The 20,194-nt window shown below is 33.0% G+C and overlaps 3 protein-coding genes across 3 annotated transcripts; 1 reads left to right on the plus strand and 2 right to left on the minus strand.

Moving 5' to 3' along the window:
* The first annotated feature begins 1,079 nt into the window (after positions 1–1,079).
* LOC132752096 (uncharacterized) lies at positions 1,080–2,292 on the plus strand. Its single transcript, XM_060742372.1, has 2 exons — positions 1,080–1,202; positions 1,514–2,292. Exons 1-2 carry the CDS (start codon positions 1,157–1,159, stop codon positions 2,290–2,292), a joined length of 825 nt encoding a protein of 274 aa, XP_060598355.1. The 5' UTR covers positions 1,080–1,156.
* A 6,073-nt stretch (positions 2,293–8,365) lies between these two features.
* LOC132752109 (salivary glue protein Sgs-3-like) lies at positions 8,366–10,109 on the minus strand. Its single transcript, XM_060742390.1, has 2 exons — positions 9,925–10,109; positions 8,366–9,137 (listed from the first exon to the last, which is right to left on the minus strand). The coding sequence occupies exons 1-2, from the start codon at positions 9,968–9,970 to the stop codon at positions 8,527–8,529; spliced, it is 657 nt and encodes a 218-aa protein (XP_060598373.1). The 5' UTR covers positions 9,971–10,109; the 3' UTR covers positions 8,366–8,526.
* A 1,650-nt stretch (positions 10,110–11,759) lies between these two features.
* Positions 11,760–13,885, minus strand: LOC132752100 (integumentary mucin C.1-like). The gene is made up of 2 exons (XM_060742375.1): positions 13,729–13,885; positions 11,760–13,130 (listed from the first exon to the last, which is right to left on the minus strand). Exon 2 carries the CDS (start codon positions 13,101–13,103, stop codon positions 12,432–12,434), a length of 672 nt encoding a protein of 223 aa, XP_060598358.1. The 5' UTR covers positions 13,104–13,130; positions 13,729–13,885; the 3' UTR covers positions 11,760–12,431.
* Positions 13,886–20,194: the final 6,309 nt, after the last annotated feature.

A 20,194-nucleotide genomic window follows, 5' to 3' on the forward strand; every position in this document is an offset into this window, starting at 1 on the left:
GTATGGGCGATGCATTCTGTTGTGCTGCGGCATAATATAAAGAGACCGTAGCTTTTAAGCTGTCTAATCCTTTTGTGAGCCTGTCAGAAATTGTAATGCTTTAAATTTCAGAACTAAATCCATTCCCTCTTCGTATATAAAGCACACATTAATGGTTTTGCTGCATAGTGTTTCTGACATTCAACAAAATAGCAAATATGAATATTTTAATTTGTTTCATCTTTGGGCACAACTTTATTTCTACTGCTAATTTTTTAGCTCTAAGGAGTATTTCAGTAAATAATATGGACGTAGGTAACATAAGTAATGGGGTTGAAAACAATATATTATCTTGTGCGAGGAAGTGTAAAGAAGATGACACGTGTGATGTACTTATTTACAATGAAATCGAAAAGTTATGTGGATTGAAGAAGATTCAAAATGTTTCCACTGAAGCTCAAGAAATATCCGGTACTGGGTTTGAGGTATGAGTTACAAAAACTCCTTAAACATAACAGACTTAACATTGCTTTGCAAGAAAGAGTAAACAATTGCAACAAAATTAATATTGCTTAATGCTTATACAAGTCATTAATATATAGATCATGAAATAAAATGTAATTGGTATATCATAACATAAAGAAACAGTAACATAAGCCACATTTCTGTAGAGAGTGTACCGTTTAAATTTGAATATTAGATGTTAACCAAAAGTCGTAAAGAACTTAATTTGTAGCCATTGTTAAAACTTAAACAATATGTAACACGTTTAACAATTTTCATATATTACTGAATATGTATTAACTTTATTTATATTTATGTTTTTTATGCTAAATAAATGATTAAGTTATGATTTGCACTGAATAATAGTGATTTTTACCCTCCCGTGTAACCTGGCAGATCAGTAAAAATGTTCAACTTCTCGTATCTCAAGATATGAGCCGCGCCAAAACAAAACCAACATAATGGGTTTGCGACAAGCATGGATCCAGACGAGCCTGCGCATCCGCGCAGTCTGATCAGGATCCATTCAGTTCGCTGTCGGTTTCTCTACTTGTAATAGAGTTGGTTAGCGAACAGCATGGATCCTGATCAGACTGCGCGGATGCGCAGGCTGGTCTGGATCCATGCTGGTCGCAAACTCATTATGTTGGTTTTGTCGTGACGCGGCTCAATTATGTTTATAATATTTCAGGTGATAAGCCAGTTACAAAAATCATGCGGTATGTACTAGAAATTATCAACTTTTATTCAAACTACTTCTCACCCAAGTAAAACATGTTATTTTTCTATTGGCTAATTCATTCTGATACTAAAAAGACAGTTAATCAAACCATTTCATGGGTATTCAAAATGATTTTGTAAACCAAATTTGTTCTTTTTGATATATCTTTATCATGTTAAAGTAAACTTGAGGAGTAAAAATCTAGAACTCATTGACGGTTAAAACAATCATCCAATTTCAGTTATATTCTCTGCAACACACTATCAATAACTTCGTAGTGAAAGGTTAAGTCCTTAATTTTCCTTTCAGGGACGTGGCAACACCTTCTTACTGTCGACAACAATGGATACATTTTATTTGGAAATTTTGAAAGCTTAAAGACAAGAGTTTTAAACGGGGCAAAATTAAAAGTTATTGCAAAACGAGGCGATATTATACTTGCCTTTGAGATCAACACTGTGCTTAGCAATGATCAAGTGATATGTGCCCAATCAATGATGTATCTTACTTTCGTGGGAAAATGGACATCGTATTTTATGTGTACCAATGGTCGGGTTTATACTGTTAAATTTGTCATGAACAACACAGAAAGTGAATCTTTACCGGAACTGAAGGATATAAAGAATATAGATTGGTTTGTGTTAGACAATGTCTGCCAACGAGAAATGTTAAATGAAACTAGTAAGCCGCACATGAGATTTCACGATCGGCACGTACCTTCAATCACTGTTTTACAATTCAATGCTCTTTTTGCGAAAGTAAATTATCAAACATTCCTGGACGTAGCTGAAAACTATATTGAGGTCAATGCCTATGGAGAGATATCATCAACTTGTATAAATGGAGAATTTGAACTTGACAAAGATTTTGCTTGGAAAAGTTCTAAATATTACTTCTCACATGCTGTTAATGAACTGAGATGTTCAATAAATAGACATATACCATGTACATACAGTGAACATAGAGTGCACCAAAATATGTTTATAAATGAAAACTGGGAAGAGGCATTTGTAACAACCCTTTCGGGAGATGTAGAATTCGGGAACTTTGATCATTTAAGGACAAAAATTTTGCAAGGCATAATGTGAAAATTTATTTTAGTGGCAAATATAGAGAACCAGACATTGTTTTCGTTGACAAAAAAGATGTAATTGCATTGTTTTCAGCATATCGACAACGACATTTGGCACAAATCAGTCTTCTGTTTATTGGTATTTGGTGTCCTCCTCCGGACGATTCGAACAAGTCGTAATGGATTATCTCACAGGCAATGTCACAAATCACTCCGTGGACTCAATCGCAGTATCATGGTTTACTGACAAGGCAATTTGGACTGATGTCCATCATGTAGACAGTAAATCACCGCAAAGATTGAAAGCTTCGATCATGGCTGGTTCCCCTATACGTATTAAGTCAAAATGTTTGTATAGCAACGGGAATTATACGATGGTATATTGTCTTTATGCTGCAGTGAACCTTTACTGGAGTAACAATAAAACTGTATATGCTCGATCAAACTTAATACCTTACCCTGCTGTAGACATGTCTGAAGTACATCTTACACATCATGAACGCCCAGTGTGGATGCACTTGACCACGCATTCAAATAAAATGATACGGATACGAAAATTGATGTATAGAAGTCCATATTTCGAGGATGACATAATAGAAAACCGTCAGGACACGTCATGGTATGCCAACCAGGGATTATACGGGTAATACGCATACATATATTGCATTTATATCGGATATATAAACGCCTTGTATGATAACACAATAAGACGATGTTCGCGGTAATAACAGTATTAGAAAAAAAAGACAGATTTCATGAAAATGAAAACGATTTCATATTTGTCAGTAATTCCGTTTTGTTTCAATGAATCTTCAGCTGTTTTTTTTATTATTTGTTGTTGCTGTTGTTGTTGTTGTTGTTTTGATATCCAAGTTTCAATGGTAATTCGTATTACAAGGAACAATTTTGGAACATGAACTACCGGTATAATATATTAATAATGCATATTGATCGTTGACATAAATTAAGAAATAATTGTGTCTCTTTATGCTTCAAATGTATATATTAATTAATTATTTATTCTATGGTGTTTTGATTTGTGTTCTGTTTATAACCCCTTTACAAGAAGATAAGATTGTCTTTCCATTTGTGGAAAATGTAAATAAAAATGTTTTGCAACAAAGCAAGATATCTTATTTTGGTCCTGAAGTGTACAGCTGATGAATGTGATGCTTTTTATTAGCTCAGGGTGAGCTGTTAGGATCATTGAGTGCCCGTTGTCCGTCAACACTTGTTCGTTTACCTTAGCGGTCACCTTTTTGCCTCAATCATCATCAAACTTTGACAGGATGCTTGTCTTGTTAATAGTCGAGTGAGTTTGAATAGGGGTGAAATATGTCGGATGAAAAACTAGGTCACAGGAGGCTAAAATAAAAAAAACAAAAGAAAAAAATTTTTTTTTTTTTTTTTTTGTAAAAAAAAAAAAAACGCTCTATTTTGTCACATTTTTGAAAAAAATTTTCAATTTTGTAAAAAAAAAAAATTTCAACTTGAAAAAAAGGGGGAAAAAAATTGCTTGAAAACCTTTTTTTTAAAAAAAAGAAAAATTTTTTAAAAAAAAAATTTTAAAAATTTTGCTCAAAAAATTTTTTAAAAAAAAAAAATTTTTTTAAAATTTTTGGGTAAAAATTTTTTTAAAAAAAAAAATTTGAAAAAAATTTTTTTTTTTTTTTTTGAAACCCTAAAAAAAAATAAATTTCAAAAACCCAAATTAATTTTCCCCGAAAAATCGTTCCCATGAAAAAAATAAAAAAGGTCATTCTCTGTATATCATGCGTCTTATTCAAAGTATGCTTTGCAGCCGAATAAAACATCGGATCCGGGGAATCAACTTAATAATAAAGGATATTAATGTGTGTTATAATGATAACTGTTCAACATAACATGCTAACCCAACCCTGGGATAGTAGTACGTTTAGTTTGGTAAAAGATATTGAAGTACTGATATTATCATTTACACTTATTTCAATCTTTGATTAAGTTATTTTTTCTGTCACTCCATAAAGATGGTGACATTGGAGAAAATTTTCCACTGCAAAAATATCCCAAAATATTGAGAGATATTGAAAGTACTGAGAATCTGTCAGCTGAGAGCAAACTTTATTGGTCATGTTCTGGTTTTATTTATATATTAAAACCCTTGCTTTGTCAAAATTAAATCATTTGATTTTGTGTATTCTTAACCCATCATTAGCAAAAGTAAATATTATCCAGCAATTTTTTTTCTCGATTTTCTGTGGAGTGAATATAGAGATAAGTTTAAAAGAAATATTAAACCAAGTTTGGAGGGCTTAAGATGGTTGATGTTTTTTGTTTAGTTAAACAGCAACATGGTTAAGAAGACTGTTGACTGTTGACTGTTAAGATCATGTAACACATTTTTTTCATGGTTTTATTTCATAAATATGATGCTCAAATTAAGATTCGTCAATATTGTTAGTTCCAATAAGCATTATTTATAAAGATATTACCCAATTTAACTTTTTCATGTAAATAAAGGGAAGTAATTAGAAATTTATTTTCTATAAATTCTAAGTCAAATTTTCCAATACGAAATGAATGCATGTAATTTATTGATGAAATTTAATGTGCATAAATATTTGCAGTACACATTTTACATATTCTTCGATGTTTGAAAATTGTTTTATTTGCATAATTGTATACATATATACTGTTTTACAAGTGTGGTATACACACAATAACAATATCAATCACAAAACATACAGGATCTTTTATTGTAATTTTTTACATATTGTTAAAAGTGCATGCCCTTTTTTAAAATAATATCTATAAGTATGGTACAAGAATACAATTACATCAAGATTGAAATCCTTTTTGGAAAGATGTCCTTTACAGTTATTATTTAATTTCTTCAAATGTAGAAGTGAATTCTTGTAAACAAAGTTACTTTAATGCTGGGATTGTGTCAATTTATGACACAACCCCTGCATTAAAGTAGCAGGATCTAGTCTTTGTTATAACCGATGGGTATCGAGGGGAGTTATATTTTCTGGGACCTTATCAATCAAGAAAGTGAATAAACCTGGCAAAATTTTATATTGAAGAACAAAAACTGACTAAAATAAAGGCAAAACAAGGCAAAATTTACCATTGACGAAACTTTTTTTTCGTCCTGAATATTTATTTTACTTCGGATGGCAAAAATTCTAAAACACAAGAACCATCTGTTTACTTTTAAATAATCTGTTCCTCTTTTAAGTTAAAACCAATCATTTTCGAATTTTAACATGGCATAATACGCCTATTCTCAATAGAGCACTCTTTAAACTTTTAAATGTATTCAACATTTTGAATAGCGTTACTCGGATGTATTTGGGATACATTTGAATTCGAGGAATAGTGATATTTGCTACCGGTAAAATGTTTCCTGTTTCGATGAGAACCCCATTTATAAAAGTGTAAATTAAATAACCATTGAATATTTAGATTTAAAGAATCCATAAAGGAGAATGGAACTGCATGAAAAACATATAGTTTAATCAAAAACAAATAATGTTAATGACGTCCACAAAAAAATATTTACAATTCCACAGGCTTTAGAATATTATTCAAGCAATTGCAAGTCGAAATCGATTTTTCTTTCTTGTTCGTATACTTTTTATATTTACTTTTTATCCAATGAAAACTGAGCTAATGTGTACCTACTCAGAAATAATACATAATAATACCTTATTTCAAAACTATTGAAAAAAATTATCGGGGGCATCACATGAGTATGAATTTTGATTTATGTTTTAAATATTATCGATCAGTACAGTTTGAACAGATTTTTAATCATCTTGTATGTAATTTGTAGGGCTGGAAATCACGAACGAGATACACCATATTGACATTCTTGCAATTTATCAGGACGCGTTAAAATCAGTAGTAAGCTATACCTTATGCTTCTGTCTGTCAACAAAACTGGCGGGAAATATCGGGCACATTTGATCATTACAAAATCTCATTCCGATCCAAATCTACCATTAGTGCTTTCAAGGTACAACGATTTAAGTTCATTTGGTATGTACCCAAGTCAAGTGTGTGGGTAAGAAAAGAAAAGCACCAAAACAGGGCAAAATTATTTTTAAGGGGGCTACCCCCAGTTTAACAGATTCCCGGGTTTTTGATTTTTTCCTTTTGTACAAGGAAACTAAAAAAACGCCCTTTTTTCCAATATGAAAAGCAAAATGAAAAAAATGAAGAAATCTAATATACAAATTCATTTTCTTTTCCCCTTAAATTTGTATAACCTTTTTTATTTCTTTTTTCCCAAAAAAACGAGTAAAATTTCCACTTTGAATAAAACAATTAATTAAATTACCTTTTTCAAAAAACATTAAAAAAATTAAAGGGGGCTAAAATGAAATATGAAAAATTTTATTTATTTTTAAAATTTTCCCCTAGTTTTTCAGTTTTCCCCGTTTTTTTTTCTCTTTTTTTAAAAAGTTAAAATTTGTTTTTTTTCCTTGGGAAAAAAAACCCCCAAAAATTAAACCAATATTTAACGAAATTTTCCGGTTAAAATTTTTGCTTTCCTTTCTTTTGCCGTTTAAAAAAATGGGGGAAATACCGGAAAATTTTACATTTAAAAATTGGGCCCCTTCCTATCCAAAATCCCATTTAAGGCCCTTTCAAATAAACGTTTAACCCGGCCCTTTTTTAAAAGAAAGGTTCCAAATTTCTGCAAACTTTGATAAAATTTCTAAACTGTTTTCATAGCAGTTGTGTACAAATATCAGTTTTTATTTGGGGGAAGGTGGTTTAATAAACCTTAAAAAAAACAAGGACTGTTACAGATTTCGCCCTTTTAGCTTTATGGCAATTAAACAAAGTGATTGGTTTGCCAAGGGAAAGTAATAAACAAAAGCATGACAATTTTTCTCCCTACACGGTTTTTCAAAAGGTTCGGACAAATTTTTAAAAATATTTAGGAGTAATATTTTATTTTACTAGTAAATGTATTATTTTAAAACAAATTCATTTTGGGTTAGTTCCTCGCATTTCTGAAAGTATAGAAAAAATGTTAATGTGCCGTTATAGAAATGAAACTATTGTTAATGTGCCGTTAAAGAAATAATGAGTGTATAAACAAAAGAACAAAGTATGTACAAAAAGGTACTTTCAAACTAGTTTCGAAGTCTTTAAAAACTTCACATAAGATTAATTTTAGATGGCAAAAGACCCCTTATTTTTTATTTCCGTGACCAATTTACGGAGCAAACAATATCTTTGTCTAAAATACCCAGTCAATTAAATTTCAAACCAGACATGTAGGGTCATAAATTCTTCATCGGGAATATATGAAAAACAATATTTGATTATTTAACTTGAAATATACTGGTCATTGCTGTAAGTGAAACACATGGTCATGGTTGTCGACAAAGCGGTTTTGACGATAGTTCATAACATATAGTGAAAAAAGCAGTCGTAATCTTTAGATAATCCGTACGCATCAAATTAACTTGCTTCCATCTCAACACTTCTATTTATGGTTTGTGAAATAATCATTACAGTTTTGTTAGGCTGGCTAAGGAAAATATTCCGGATTTATGTTATACCAAATAAAAAGAAAATATCACCAAAAATATTTAACATAAGTTGACAAAGCCTATTGGTTGAATGCCTTTTACGAGGTTTTTTTTTCTGTTTGGTGCCTTCGGGGGTTCCTTAACATTGGTGTGTCGGGGGGGGGGGGGGGCTGCTCCTGTGAACGTTGCCCTTTTTTTTGTTGTCTTTATTCCTTTTTTTATTTACCAGTATAATGGATTTCACGGGAAATATTTCTAAAAAGTTAACATATTACAAAGTTTTGACGACACTTCTTGTGGACCAATACTTGGGTTGCTTTATAAAGGAACATTAGGTAGGGAATTGGTTTGCGTTTTAGATAATATCACGTGATAAAATTAAATCTGTATACACAATACACAGTATGAATTGAATAGTGGTTTGTATGGTGCTCTGTGATTCTCTTTTCCCTTCCATTTAAATACCATATTATTGATATGTATATCATGATCCGAGGTTTTACCTTGTATAATTTGTTTTAGGAGTATGTGGGTTAAATTATGATTTGTGATAACGCATCGTTTTCGGATTGTGTATTGTATTTTTGTATTGGTTACACATTTATTTTTTTGTTGCGTATAATTTTTTTTCTCATTAAATGTTTGTCGTGCTACCGACGGTTCAAATGCTATCTTTTTACATTAAATTCTATCAAATATGACATTCTTTCTTGATTGTTTCAGTGTAGTTGTCCATATCTGCCAAGTCGTCTATTATGATTTCTTGTATTTCGTACATATCTATAACCACAAAATCCTATAAATAATACCACCATTCCTATACCAACACCGCCAATGAAAGACCCTGCGTCAAATGCGTGCTTATTTTCATTCATATGTGAAGCAGTTGTAGTCTTTGAAGTTACAGTACTCATTTTAGAACTTGGTTTCGTAGAACTTAGTTTCGTAGAACTTGGTTTCGTAGAACTTGGTTTCGTAGAACTTGGTTTTGTAGAACTTAATTTAGAAGAACTTGATGTATATGATGAAACAGATGTTTCTAAAGAGTTGGGTGTACTTTCAGAAATAATAGTAACATTTGTTGTCACAATAGAAGAACTTTCAGGTTCAGGTGCTTGTGATGAAAATGATGAATTCTGTTGTGAGCTTGTTGTCGGTATAGAAGGTCGTGATGTTTCGCCTGTATTTGAAGATTCTGTTGTTTCTTGGGATGATGGGGCAGACGTTGAAATGCTGGGTTGGTGTGGTGTTGGCAGTGTATCTATCGATGTTTTTGCCGGCTTTAACGAAGTCGTAATGACTGTTGTATTCCCAGCATTAGTTGGCACAGCTTTAAAATACAAAGGATATAAATACAATATGACAGTAAAGATAAGTAAAGGCGAGTAACTAGTCCAACTAATTTTACAGCGCGATGTGATATTGTGCTATTTTGTGTTTGTGCAATATCTCCGTTCTAGATTCTGACCCATTAGCAAACATATTTTAGAATCTTGCTTTGGCACGTCAATATATTTTGACTAGAGAACAACCGGAACGTAACCAAAATATCCAGCGTCACGAGACCACCAGATAAGCACCGAACAGGACCAAGTTTCATTTTGTTATTTTTTGCCATTTCCATGTTGTTTTAAACCAACAAGTCGAAAATTTCATTGTTGAATTGTATTATTATCAGGCAAAACATACCTTTTCTTAGCTATTTCATTCTTTACCCAATGATCAGTGGTTCAATAAGCAATATAGTGTAAATTCAATTTGTATTTTGTAGTTTAAACAGTATTTTATTGCATTCTTTTAAAACAAAACGACACATGAAACGGTATCGATGAATAATATTTGATATCCATTTCGGTTACGTTTCTATTAATACATTTTTCGGGAAAAATAGTTTTTAGTTGATATATTAAGTTCAAATATGAGATTGATACCAGATTTTTTAGTGGAGCAATGCATCGTATACTTGGCACATCGCTGACATTTCTATAGTTCGTTATTTTAAATGATTTACAACTTCTATATAATGTAAGAACAAATAACCCTGTATTGCTATAATAAACAAGGACAAATAAACTAGATATATATTGTATATAGATATATATGTAAAATGTACTTACCTAAAAGGTATCCGAAGATAAAGAGTAGGTATATTGCTTGTTTCATATCGAATAATTGGAAGTTCTATATATTCTACGTATAATACATTTGATGTGTCACTATAACTTACAATGTAGTCTACAAAATATTTTTTAACCACGTATGTTTAATAGTTTAACTAGCAACTCAAATATTATCGGTGGTTTTATTTTATCATCATATGATAACGATTGCTGATATGAACAGATACGTTAGCAAATTTCATTACCAATTTGGTATATAGATCAATATATGAGCCGCGTCATGACAAAACCAACATAATGGGTTTGCGACCAGCATGGATCCAGACCAGCCTGCGCATCCGCGCAGTCTGATCAGGATCCATGCTGTTCGCTTACAGACCCTATAACAAGTAGAGAAACTGATAGCGAACAGCATGGATCCTGATCAGACTGCGCGGATGCGCAGGCTGGTCTGGATCCATGCTGGTCGCAAACCCATTATGTTGGTTTTGTCATGACGCGGCTCATATAACATTTTTACTGTCATTACATTTTCGTGAAAACTTCCGTGATGATCATCCAGCAAGTCACTATGAGTTTGGCGTTGATGTCAGCATAGCTATAATGCGGCACGGAGTTCGTGTGCCAAAAGAAATACATTTACATACATGTATAGACAAAAAGGGCGCAATCCTGAGTTTACAATGATAAATGATGATAAATGATCAAAACTATATGACCGGGTTGAGTATGGGGTTATATGAATATACCATATTTTCCGTTTACACCAAGGGTTGTGCTGTCGCCGAATAACAGTCACTAAGTGCAACAATCCATAATACCCTTAGTACCAACATATAGTTTGTAAACATTCGCATGCTACTTCATCACCTGCGTTTATATGTAGTTCAAAGGCCTAATATGCCTTAAATGGTTTTATTTTTATTTATAAAATGTGTTATCATTTGTTTCCAAATAGGTTACTCATTGTCAGATTCCCTGACCATCTTTTGATTTTGTTGCTTTTTGGCAATTAGTATAGATATAGTGATTTAGAATGTTATATGAAAGGTAAAATACCACTTTGTTTACATGTTGTTTAGTTTAATGACAAATAATTATTCATATTTCCGCTTTATTTGCTGCACTTGATAAGCATTTATTAAAGGGTATAAATCTATATCTTATGAAATATTTTTTATACATTTTGTTAACAGTAAAAATTATTTTGGTTTCATTATTATATGGTTGATTCCCGAAAAAGTTGTAACATTGAATGTCTCTGTTATTTAACACACTAAAAATTGTACGTAAACTGAATAAAATGTTCCGGAACAAAATATGATTTGCTATTTTAAGTAGGGTTTTATCCGCTTAAGCAATGATTTTGTGCATGCGTCATTCGCTTTTAAGGCAATTATCTACCATGTTCATACAGGCATTTTGGAAGTATACTTTCTTTTTTAAATTGAAACAATAATTTTTGCAGCAGATACTCGTATATAGCTTTATACACTTAATAATCATAAATTTCACGTTATAAAACTCGTTTGTGACTAATCTAAAGCAGGAAAAATGTATTCCTGTCTTGGGCAGAAACTGTGAGGTCTTAGACGATATCTCTCTGGTGCTCCCTTTTATCATGGTGCTTTTGTAGCAGTCGAACGTTAAATTTATACGTGCTGAAAATTACATAGAGACAAATTTATATTTGCCTATATTTTCACATTTACTTATCATGACTAATACACATTTTTATAGAGAAACGTTTGCTATACTGATCTATGACACTATATTCAAACGATCTTTTGCAATAAATAAGGTAGATTTTATGTAAAGAAATAAGGCCCGTGTCGCTTTAGTTTCCTTTATTTTCATAATCTTAAACATGCAGTTGAATAACGAATACGCATAGCTTGGTAATAATAGAAGAGTAAACGAATTAATGTAACATGATCATTTCAGGAAATTAAATAATGAAACAGATTTCTTTTCCATTTAACTTTTGTGATAAAGAAATAATCTTCTCTACGATAGAATTCTGATAAATTCCTTACTGTTCACATACAATGTCACAGTTTCTGCAGAATTCTTTTTATAACAGACTTAAGGCAATACAACCATCTAACACCCGTGCTCATATCGTCACGTGTCAGGAAAACTTCCACTTGTTATGTTAAGGTCAAACTGAACAACATAACAATTTATCTAATCATTTCTATTTAAATTGAAAGTTTCGAAAATACTTAGTAATAATGCTTAGTAATAATAATATGTAGATGTTTAAACAGATAGTCTGTAGAGGATTTTTACATTTGCTAAGGTGTAAAATTGCAGAGGTCTTTTATGACCACAGTGTTTTGTGCCCATGAACATGTTGATTAGTCTCTTGTTTTGTCGGTTGTTCAATTTTACTTAAATACTTTATTATCACATTCTCTCAATAAAAATAATCTGAAGGAGTACACGTTCTGTTTACAAATATTTGTGGAAATTATCTGGACATTTCTTTATCATCATTGACACTATATTGACGCATATTCTCCTTTCTTCCTTTTGCAGCAGATGAACACTGACAGTATGATTAATGCGGCAACACCGAAGCCAAGAATGATACCGCCAACGAATGACAATGCGTCGAATTTTCTGTGACTTTGGTGAGGTTTCGCAGTTGGTTTGTGTGTTGGTTTTACAGTTGTTGTGTTAGTTGGCGTTGTGGTTCGCGTCTTTGGTGTTGTCAGCCCAGTTGATATGGTGGTAATGTTGCTAGGCTGTGTCGTGATTGTACTCGAGTTTGTTGTTAGCGTACTTGGCTTGGTTGTAGTATTGTGATGTGATGTTGTGACTTTACTCGTTGTTGTCGTTATGTTGCTAGGCATGGTTGTAGTATTGGGGTGAGGTGATGTTGTCATTTTACTCGGCGTTGTCGTAATGTTGCTGGGCTGAGTTGTAGTACTGAGGGGTGATGTCGTTTTACTCGGCGTTGTCGTTATGTTGCTAGGCATGTTTGTAGTACTGAGAGGTGATGTCGATTTACTCGGCGTTGTCGTAATGTTGCTGGGCATTGTTGTGATATTTCCTGACGTTGATGTTGTTTGAATGGATGTGCCATTACCTTCATTAATGTTGACGTTGGCAAACACCAGGAAAATATGTGTAACAACCAGTAACACAGTCGAAAGGCCGAAAGGAAACATATTGTGTATGCGCGTCGTCTAAAATACCTGCAATGTATGACAATATTGTATGTTCTCGGCTAATTGCTGATATAGTTGAACAACATACATTTGAATGTAATGTTTAATTAACAGAGATATGCAATGTATCTAGTATTCAAATGTCAGGAAAGAAATAAGTGTATGGTTAAATAATGCCATGTTTTATTATCATCTTTTTTAAATTTTCATTATCATTAGTCATTTACTTATTTATTTATTTATTTATTTTCTTGGGTTTTACGTCGCACCAACACTGTAAATGTTATATGGCAGCTTTCTAGCTCTACTAATTATTAATATCAGGCCCTAACTAGCACCTGAGTAGAACCACTGACCTTCCGTACGCTATCACGTAAAAGAATTCAAAGTTCCTGACTGGTTCGAACTCACGTCTGTGAGAGGCTAGTGGTTTTAAGTCAACAGCATTAACCAACCCGGCCATGTACGCCCGAAACACACATTTCAAAATATACGAACACGTATAAACCCACATATTAGTAATAGTTAACAGCATTTTAGTTTAATAGTTAATTTCTAGTTCAACATTTTCAATTTTAATTTTAGATACTTTTCTAATTATAAAATAATATTTAATTAAACTTACCAGATTTCCGTCAACTGATCAGTCCAAGTAGCTGTAAAATAATGTTGAGAAAAAAAGAAAAGAAATGGTATGAAACCGGACCTTAAGTAGTTTATATTGTCCTTGCTAGTGTATTCAAATTTTACAAATACAAATCAGTAAGAAACAGGTTGTGTTTATTTCCTGTTTCATTCACGAGGACACAATCCGGAGTAAATCGATTATCTAGAGTTTGCATCAAAGTACTTTTATATACATGTTTAATAATTATTAATTGTTTAATGATATAGATCTGTTTGTTGACATTGTGAATAAATCATTTTGAGCCGGACTAGCTCGACTTTTCGAAGAATAGAATGAGCTATTGTAATCCCCCACCAAATTCTTTTATATATAAGAAATCACTCTCTTGCGAGCCAATACAATGCAATGGGAATCCTGTCTTGCAATTACAAATACGTTTCAATTCCGAACTCTGTACATCTCTTGGGAGTCTATCTGTTTTAAATTGAACCTTTTTGTTATAACAGGAAGTATACTTGTTTATATACGGGTTAATTGTTTGCCTGCAAATTGGTATCTGAAAGAAATGGGTTGAAACTTTACACACTTGTTCTCGGTGATAATCTAACATGGTGGCCCCACCGTGGGCACAAGTCCCACGTGCACAACTCTGTGTTGCCTTTAAACAGAGTCATACTGTCTATCACTGAGGAGTCTTGCGGACGGCTCTTGTTTTTCCTTTCTTTCTTTCTTTCTTTTTTGTATTTAGTAAGATAATAAAGCTTAACAACTCTCCCACACTCCGGCCCACACATGGTTTGAACGTTTCTGGAATAAAGCAATGGAAGAAGAAGAAAAACACTGCAACTTTATACTTCTACACTAGATTGTATTAAATAACGGTCTTTTTTGTTTTTGCACTTTCAGCTTGCTTTGACTTTAAACCGCAGCAACGTTTATTTATAAGGTGTGCTGCAAGATTTCCTGTATTTTTTTATAAAACGGTAAACCCTTTTCAAAAATAATTGATGTACGTATTTTGCTTTTTATTCTAATTTAACAGCTACATTTTCAGAAATAAATATGAAAATATACATCGATAATAATCATTTGTGAAATACTGACTAATTATATGAAAATTTTGTATCTTTTTAGATACCAGAACCTTGTGTGAGTCAGAAGCTATATATACATAATTTCAGTAACATGCCTACTTTTCTTACATAATCAGGTCTTTTTATTCGCTGCGTACATGACTTCCAACTTTCTGACATACAGTCATAGATTTCCAAGATACGTGAAATATCATTTAGCAAGCACAACAAAATGTGACCTCCTCGGCCATGAGATAATGTGTTATTCATATAAGCCGTAGTCTTATTACTATAAATTCTTAAAACATGGGTAAGGTTGTTTTTACACAGGTAGCCAGTTAAGTTTGACACACTGATATCTGCCAAAACTGATCTAGGAGCCATATATAAGAATAATTCATTAAGTTTATTTTGGGTTACATGTAACATATCTATCACAACCACTCGTCAGGTCACTGATTTATGTAATATAAATCCGTGGTCAGGTGAACATTTCTTTACTTCAAGAACGTTTCAGCTTTAGTTTCATAATCGTTTTTTACTTTTGCACATGCATTTCCGTGGCTCTATCCGGGAAGACGAATAAATGAACATTGTTTTTCATTTTAATTTAATGAGTAGCTATCTTATTTCAAATCAGGCTCTAATGTGTTAGTACTTGAGTACTGAGATGTTAAAAACTTATAGTATATCTAGTTAGGTTACCCCCGTCACGAGTATGTCATGTAAACAGTATATATATATCTAAAATAAACATACAAAAGTCTAATAATTTTTGTTCTAAATTTTAGTTACTTTATTTCTTTTGAACGATTACAGATGTTATTATAGATATACAGGTGAACAGGACATTATTTATATGTTGACTATTATGTTTTTCGAAACCGGAAGTACTGTCGTATAGTACGCATTTCCTCAATTAAAACCCGTGGGTCAATTAGGTGGACAGCTCGTCCGGTCACATAGTAAACATACAAAACAACAATAGTACTTTCCGCCTGATAAAGATCTTAAATTACTAAAATGTGGATAAAACATTTTATTAGCGGTAATTTCGGTGTCGTTTTTAATGTTAGTTTGGCACTCACTTAATTAATTTTGGTACGCAGTTATAACTTACTCTTTAAATTGTTTAACTTGGAAACTTTGATTATAAATAAATGTTGAACTTACTGTAAATGCATATTCTAGTAAACAATAATTAAACTGAATGACATTTGAATATACACTGTGTTGACTTATTGTATTTGAGTTTTTTCAGATAACCCGGTTACAATACAGTACAAGCTGTATTTGCGGTATGCCAGAAATACTTTTCAATCATAATGACCGAAATTGACTTCCTTTTCCGTAAGGTGTCAAATAGAGGGAGACCGGGACAAAGAGAATAGACGGAGTTGGGGGGGGGGGGCGGGTAAATGCTCGCTGAAAATTATTTAGTACGTCGCTCATTATGCAAAATTTTAGTCACCCTAAATTTTAAGATATTTGATTGCCAGGGGAACGATAGCTACTTTCGGACAGTTACAGGAAGAAAATTTTACCGTATATCGTGTATTTTGTTGCAGCTGAAAGTATTTTTATAGGATTTAAATATTATTAAAACAAGAAATTATTTAGTTAAATCCTAAATATAGGTTATCATATAATATGAAACGTGCATGTATGCGAACTAACACGATGCCCATATCATGTGACTTTTGTGATCTGCATCCAATAGTAAAGTCAGTCCTCAAACTTAAAAAAAAATGTGTTCAACTGAATGAATTTAAATATTCTTTCTCAAATATCTAGTATAATTTTTTCAAGTTATTTGTTTGTTAAGTACAATTATCACTAAGCGAAGTACTTCAAATGTCTGTTACACTTAAATATGAAATACACAAATATCGAATGAATTTGTACAAAAACACTCACAGTCTGAGAATTTCATACACTACAAGAGTGTGGTTTACAATAACATTACAACCTCTTTGGAAGTCAATTTCTTCACATTATTCCGTTCATAATATTTTTTTTCAGAGCACGGTCCCTTTTTTGACTTTTTATATTCTTTTTGGCTTTTTTTCTCCAACAATGCCCTCTAAGCTTGTAAGTAATTTGTGACTTGTTGGCTTAGAGCGACGCTTTTCTACAGACTCTGAACGTTTTCAACTTGTGGTGGAAGAAAAAGGTCGTCTACAGAAATTCCCCCTTCTTTAGGAATAATATCCATGACAACGTCATCGCCGGTAGCAAGCAGACTCATTAACTGACCAAGTTCATTTTTGTCTAAATTTGGAGCAAGTGAGTTATCAACTTGTTCCAATAAGATACTATCAGAAGAAAACGAATGAGACACCGTGAGTAATAGACAGTGTGACTTCTTCAAGGGATTCTTTCATTGGAGCCGGCATAATCACTTCCTCATTAGAGATATTGCCTAGAGTTAAAACAGGCTCTAGTGGGATGACAACTGGTACGTAGGATTTATATTCCAAAACTATGACAGGTTTGAGGGAACTAACAACTTGTTCGGACATATTTTTCGATAAAATACAGACGCAGGGGACTAAGAATGTCTCCAGAGAACTGAAATAGGTCGAGTGCTGGGAAGATCAGTTAGCTTACTTGGACAGAAAGCCCATGTTGGCACTGCGCGTCTATTGAGAGGTATCATACCATAGGCTCTTAAACCATTTTGGACATTCGTTGATGACACAGCTTTCTCCCAAGCAAGTGAGAAAAGAGCAGGTCAACTACATGAAGAACATTTTGCTGCAAAAATAGAAGAACATGCATCAGTGTACGCCTTTTTCAACGGTCCAAAGACTGTGCGATCTAAGGGTTGTAGAAAATGGGTACAATGTGGTGGTAAACTCATGAGGGCAATATCCTCTCCAATAGCACGCTCTATTATAGCCAAACTCTCATGCGATCAATGGCCATCCATTATTATACTGCGGGCGGTCAGGACCACAGTGTTTAAGAAAGACTGTGTCAAACCACTCTTCAGCAATGTCATCTGTTATCCATCCTTTCTGTTGAAATGTCCAGACAGATTTGTCAAGGGTTCCAAGTGTATTGAATCCCAACAAAGACCGTTTGGTTTTGCCTTTGGTGATAAACATGGGAGGCATGTGATCACCTGCACCGTTAACGCAAGCCATCAACGTAATATTCGATGACTTGTTGCTGGTCCTGCTCACGACATATTTCTCTACTCTTCCAGCGTAGACCTTGACTGGATTACATGTATGTTCCATATTAAATCCGGATTCATCACACTTCCAGATGTATTGCGACTTGTACTGCAGATTATTTGCAGTAACAACTGACTAGTGTGTCAGAGTACTTTCCCAGCACTTCTGGATTTAACATGCATGCCCTTCCAGATGACAATTTATAGGGCTTTCTTAAAACAAGGTCTGGGAATTGGCGCTTGAAACCATTAAGCTTTGAAATCATTATAATCGGAATTGATCTTTAGTCGGTCGCACGGTACATGTGTCCTTCAATATATGTTTACAGCTAAGGCCAACCCCAAGTTTAACGAGTTTTTCTTCTACAACAGCAGGTAATGCTGGTGGTCTGCCATGACTAGTGTTCAAGCCATGCTTTCCTAACTTGCGGTCACCAATCGTTAGCCTCCATAATTGTCGACCTCGGCACATTAAAATGTTTGGACATCCTGGCTTTAACAGCTCTAAAAGCGTTTTCTAAGGATTTTATTTATATCTCATAGTTTTCCCCTATAAGCAGAGCGTACCTCGGCTTATTATGAGTGTACGCCGAGTGCCGGTTTTTGGCCGAAGGATCGCGAGAGCCTTATATATGTGCTATAACTAAGGATTTAGGGGATATTTAAGCTAATTGAACTACTTGTCTTTATCTATAGTTATGAAAATGACATCAAGTACATATATTGAATGTTAGAGAAATAGTACGAAGTCTATCGTGTACACTGTTTTAAATAGTTCAAAGTTATTTGCTTTTACAAAAACAAAACATAGCCAGGTATCTGTCTTTGTAACAAGTTCAGTTTTTTCTTTGTTATTTTTCTTTTGTTTCACCATAACTTAACGCGAGATATTATCAAGGAAAATATGCTTTAAAATGATCGGTATGACTTTAATACAAACACAACAGCTTAAATGTTTAGTGTAACGAAATTTTATCGTATTCACAGCTAAAATGTAATATCGCACGATCATTTAGCTTTCTTAAAATATTTTTAATGCGTATTATGTCAATGTTGTAGACAATAAATACTGTCTTTAACATTTTTGTTCTCAACTCTAGTCTTTCAATTTCCATTCGAAATATTTAAGTTATTTCATTACGGAGTTAAATGCCTCACGCACATAAAGTATGTTGGTATAAACAGACTAATAAAAGAATTTAAACATGATTTGTCTTATATGGTTATACATATATACGTCATTGTTTTCAGAAGTGTGCAATTTTTTTACTCAATAAAATAATACAGTAGAAACAATTTTCTGTAGTGATATATTTTGTAAATACTTGTATTCTGTTTTGCGGTCAAATAAGCAAAAGTTGAATTTGGTTTGTGACGATGGGTGTTGGCAATAGTTCAAATCTATTCTACATAATTTGAAATGAATTTGAGTGAATATTACTAACTTAAATAATATACTGATTTATAGTTACAAGGTGAAATATCAAAGACATTCCATACAGCTAACTCACTCCCTAACGCCAAGTTGCAAACAAGATCTTTATTTTGCATATAGATCTAGATGTAAATCAAAGCACTGAAGGCGCTGAATTTGTTTGGGTCTCAGAATGTCAGAAAGGTGAAGGTTGTGAGATTATATAACCAATTTGTTTTCGTATAGTGCCACCAATGCTTCCCAGTGTTTTAACTGTAGTAAATTGGCTATAAGTCTAATTGCAACACTGATATTCAGTTCAATGTTTATTTGACTTAAACAATTAAAAAAATGAGTTGCCTTAACTGGGACTCGAACTTCAGACCTCTCGATTCCTAAGCGAGCGTGCAAACCCCTCGGCCACTGTGAAGTTATATGTACACGGTCTAAGAACCATATTATTCTAAATTAGGGTTTGTAACTCTTATTATTTCGACGCTAGACCTGTTGTTTAACACAGATGTAAATAATCATGGAGCTTACTATAAGAAAGAATAAAACAATTTTAAAAATCTGCGACCATTCTGGAACTAGTTTGCTTGAAAATTAATGCGCCTGTCATTTGACAATCTTTACGCAGTGATCTCCCCTGAATATTTCGACGCTAGTGTACATATAAAGGGAAGTAACCGCTTCAAAAAAGCGGACTACTTTCGGCATTTGCAATTAACAACATCAGGGTCTGAAATTTCGCTACCATTATTTGTTTGGTCTGACGACCCAAACGTAGAATCA

This window comes from Ruditapes philippinarum, unplaced genomic scaffold (assembly GCF_026571515.1).
Source record: "Ruditapes philippinarum isolate M1 unplaced genomic scaffold, ASM2657151v2 ctg3186_1_1_1_1, whole genome shotgun sequence".
In the NCBI taxonomy this organism is placed as follows: domain Eukaryota; kingdom Metazoa; phylum Mollusca; class Bivalvia; order Venerida; family Veneridae; genus Ruditapes; species Ruditapes philippinarum.

Excerpts from the sequence above, each read along its gene's own strand:
- LOC132752096 (XM_060742372.1), top strand. The coding sequence starts at position 1,157 with ATGTTTATAATATTTCAGGTGATAAGCCAGTTACAAAAATCATGCG. Across the intron at positions 1,203-1,513 it reads CCAGTTACAAAAATCATGCG|GGACGTGGCAACACCTTCTT; the intron begins GTATGTACTAGA and ends TTTTCCTTTCAG.
- LOC132752109 (XM_060742390.1), bottom strand. The coding sequence starts at position 9,970 with ATGAAACAAGCAATATACCTACTCTTTATCTTCGGATACCTTTTAG. Across the intron at positions 9,138-9,924 it reads TATCTTCGGATACCTTTTAG|CTGTGCCAACTAATGCTGGG; the intron begins GTAAGTACATTT and ends TGTATTTTAAAG.
- LOC132752100 (XM_060742375.1), bottom strand. The coding sequence starts at position 13,103 with ATGTTTCCTTTCGGCCTTTCGACTGTGTTACTGGTTGTTACACATATT.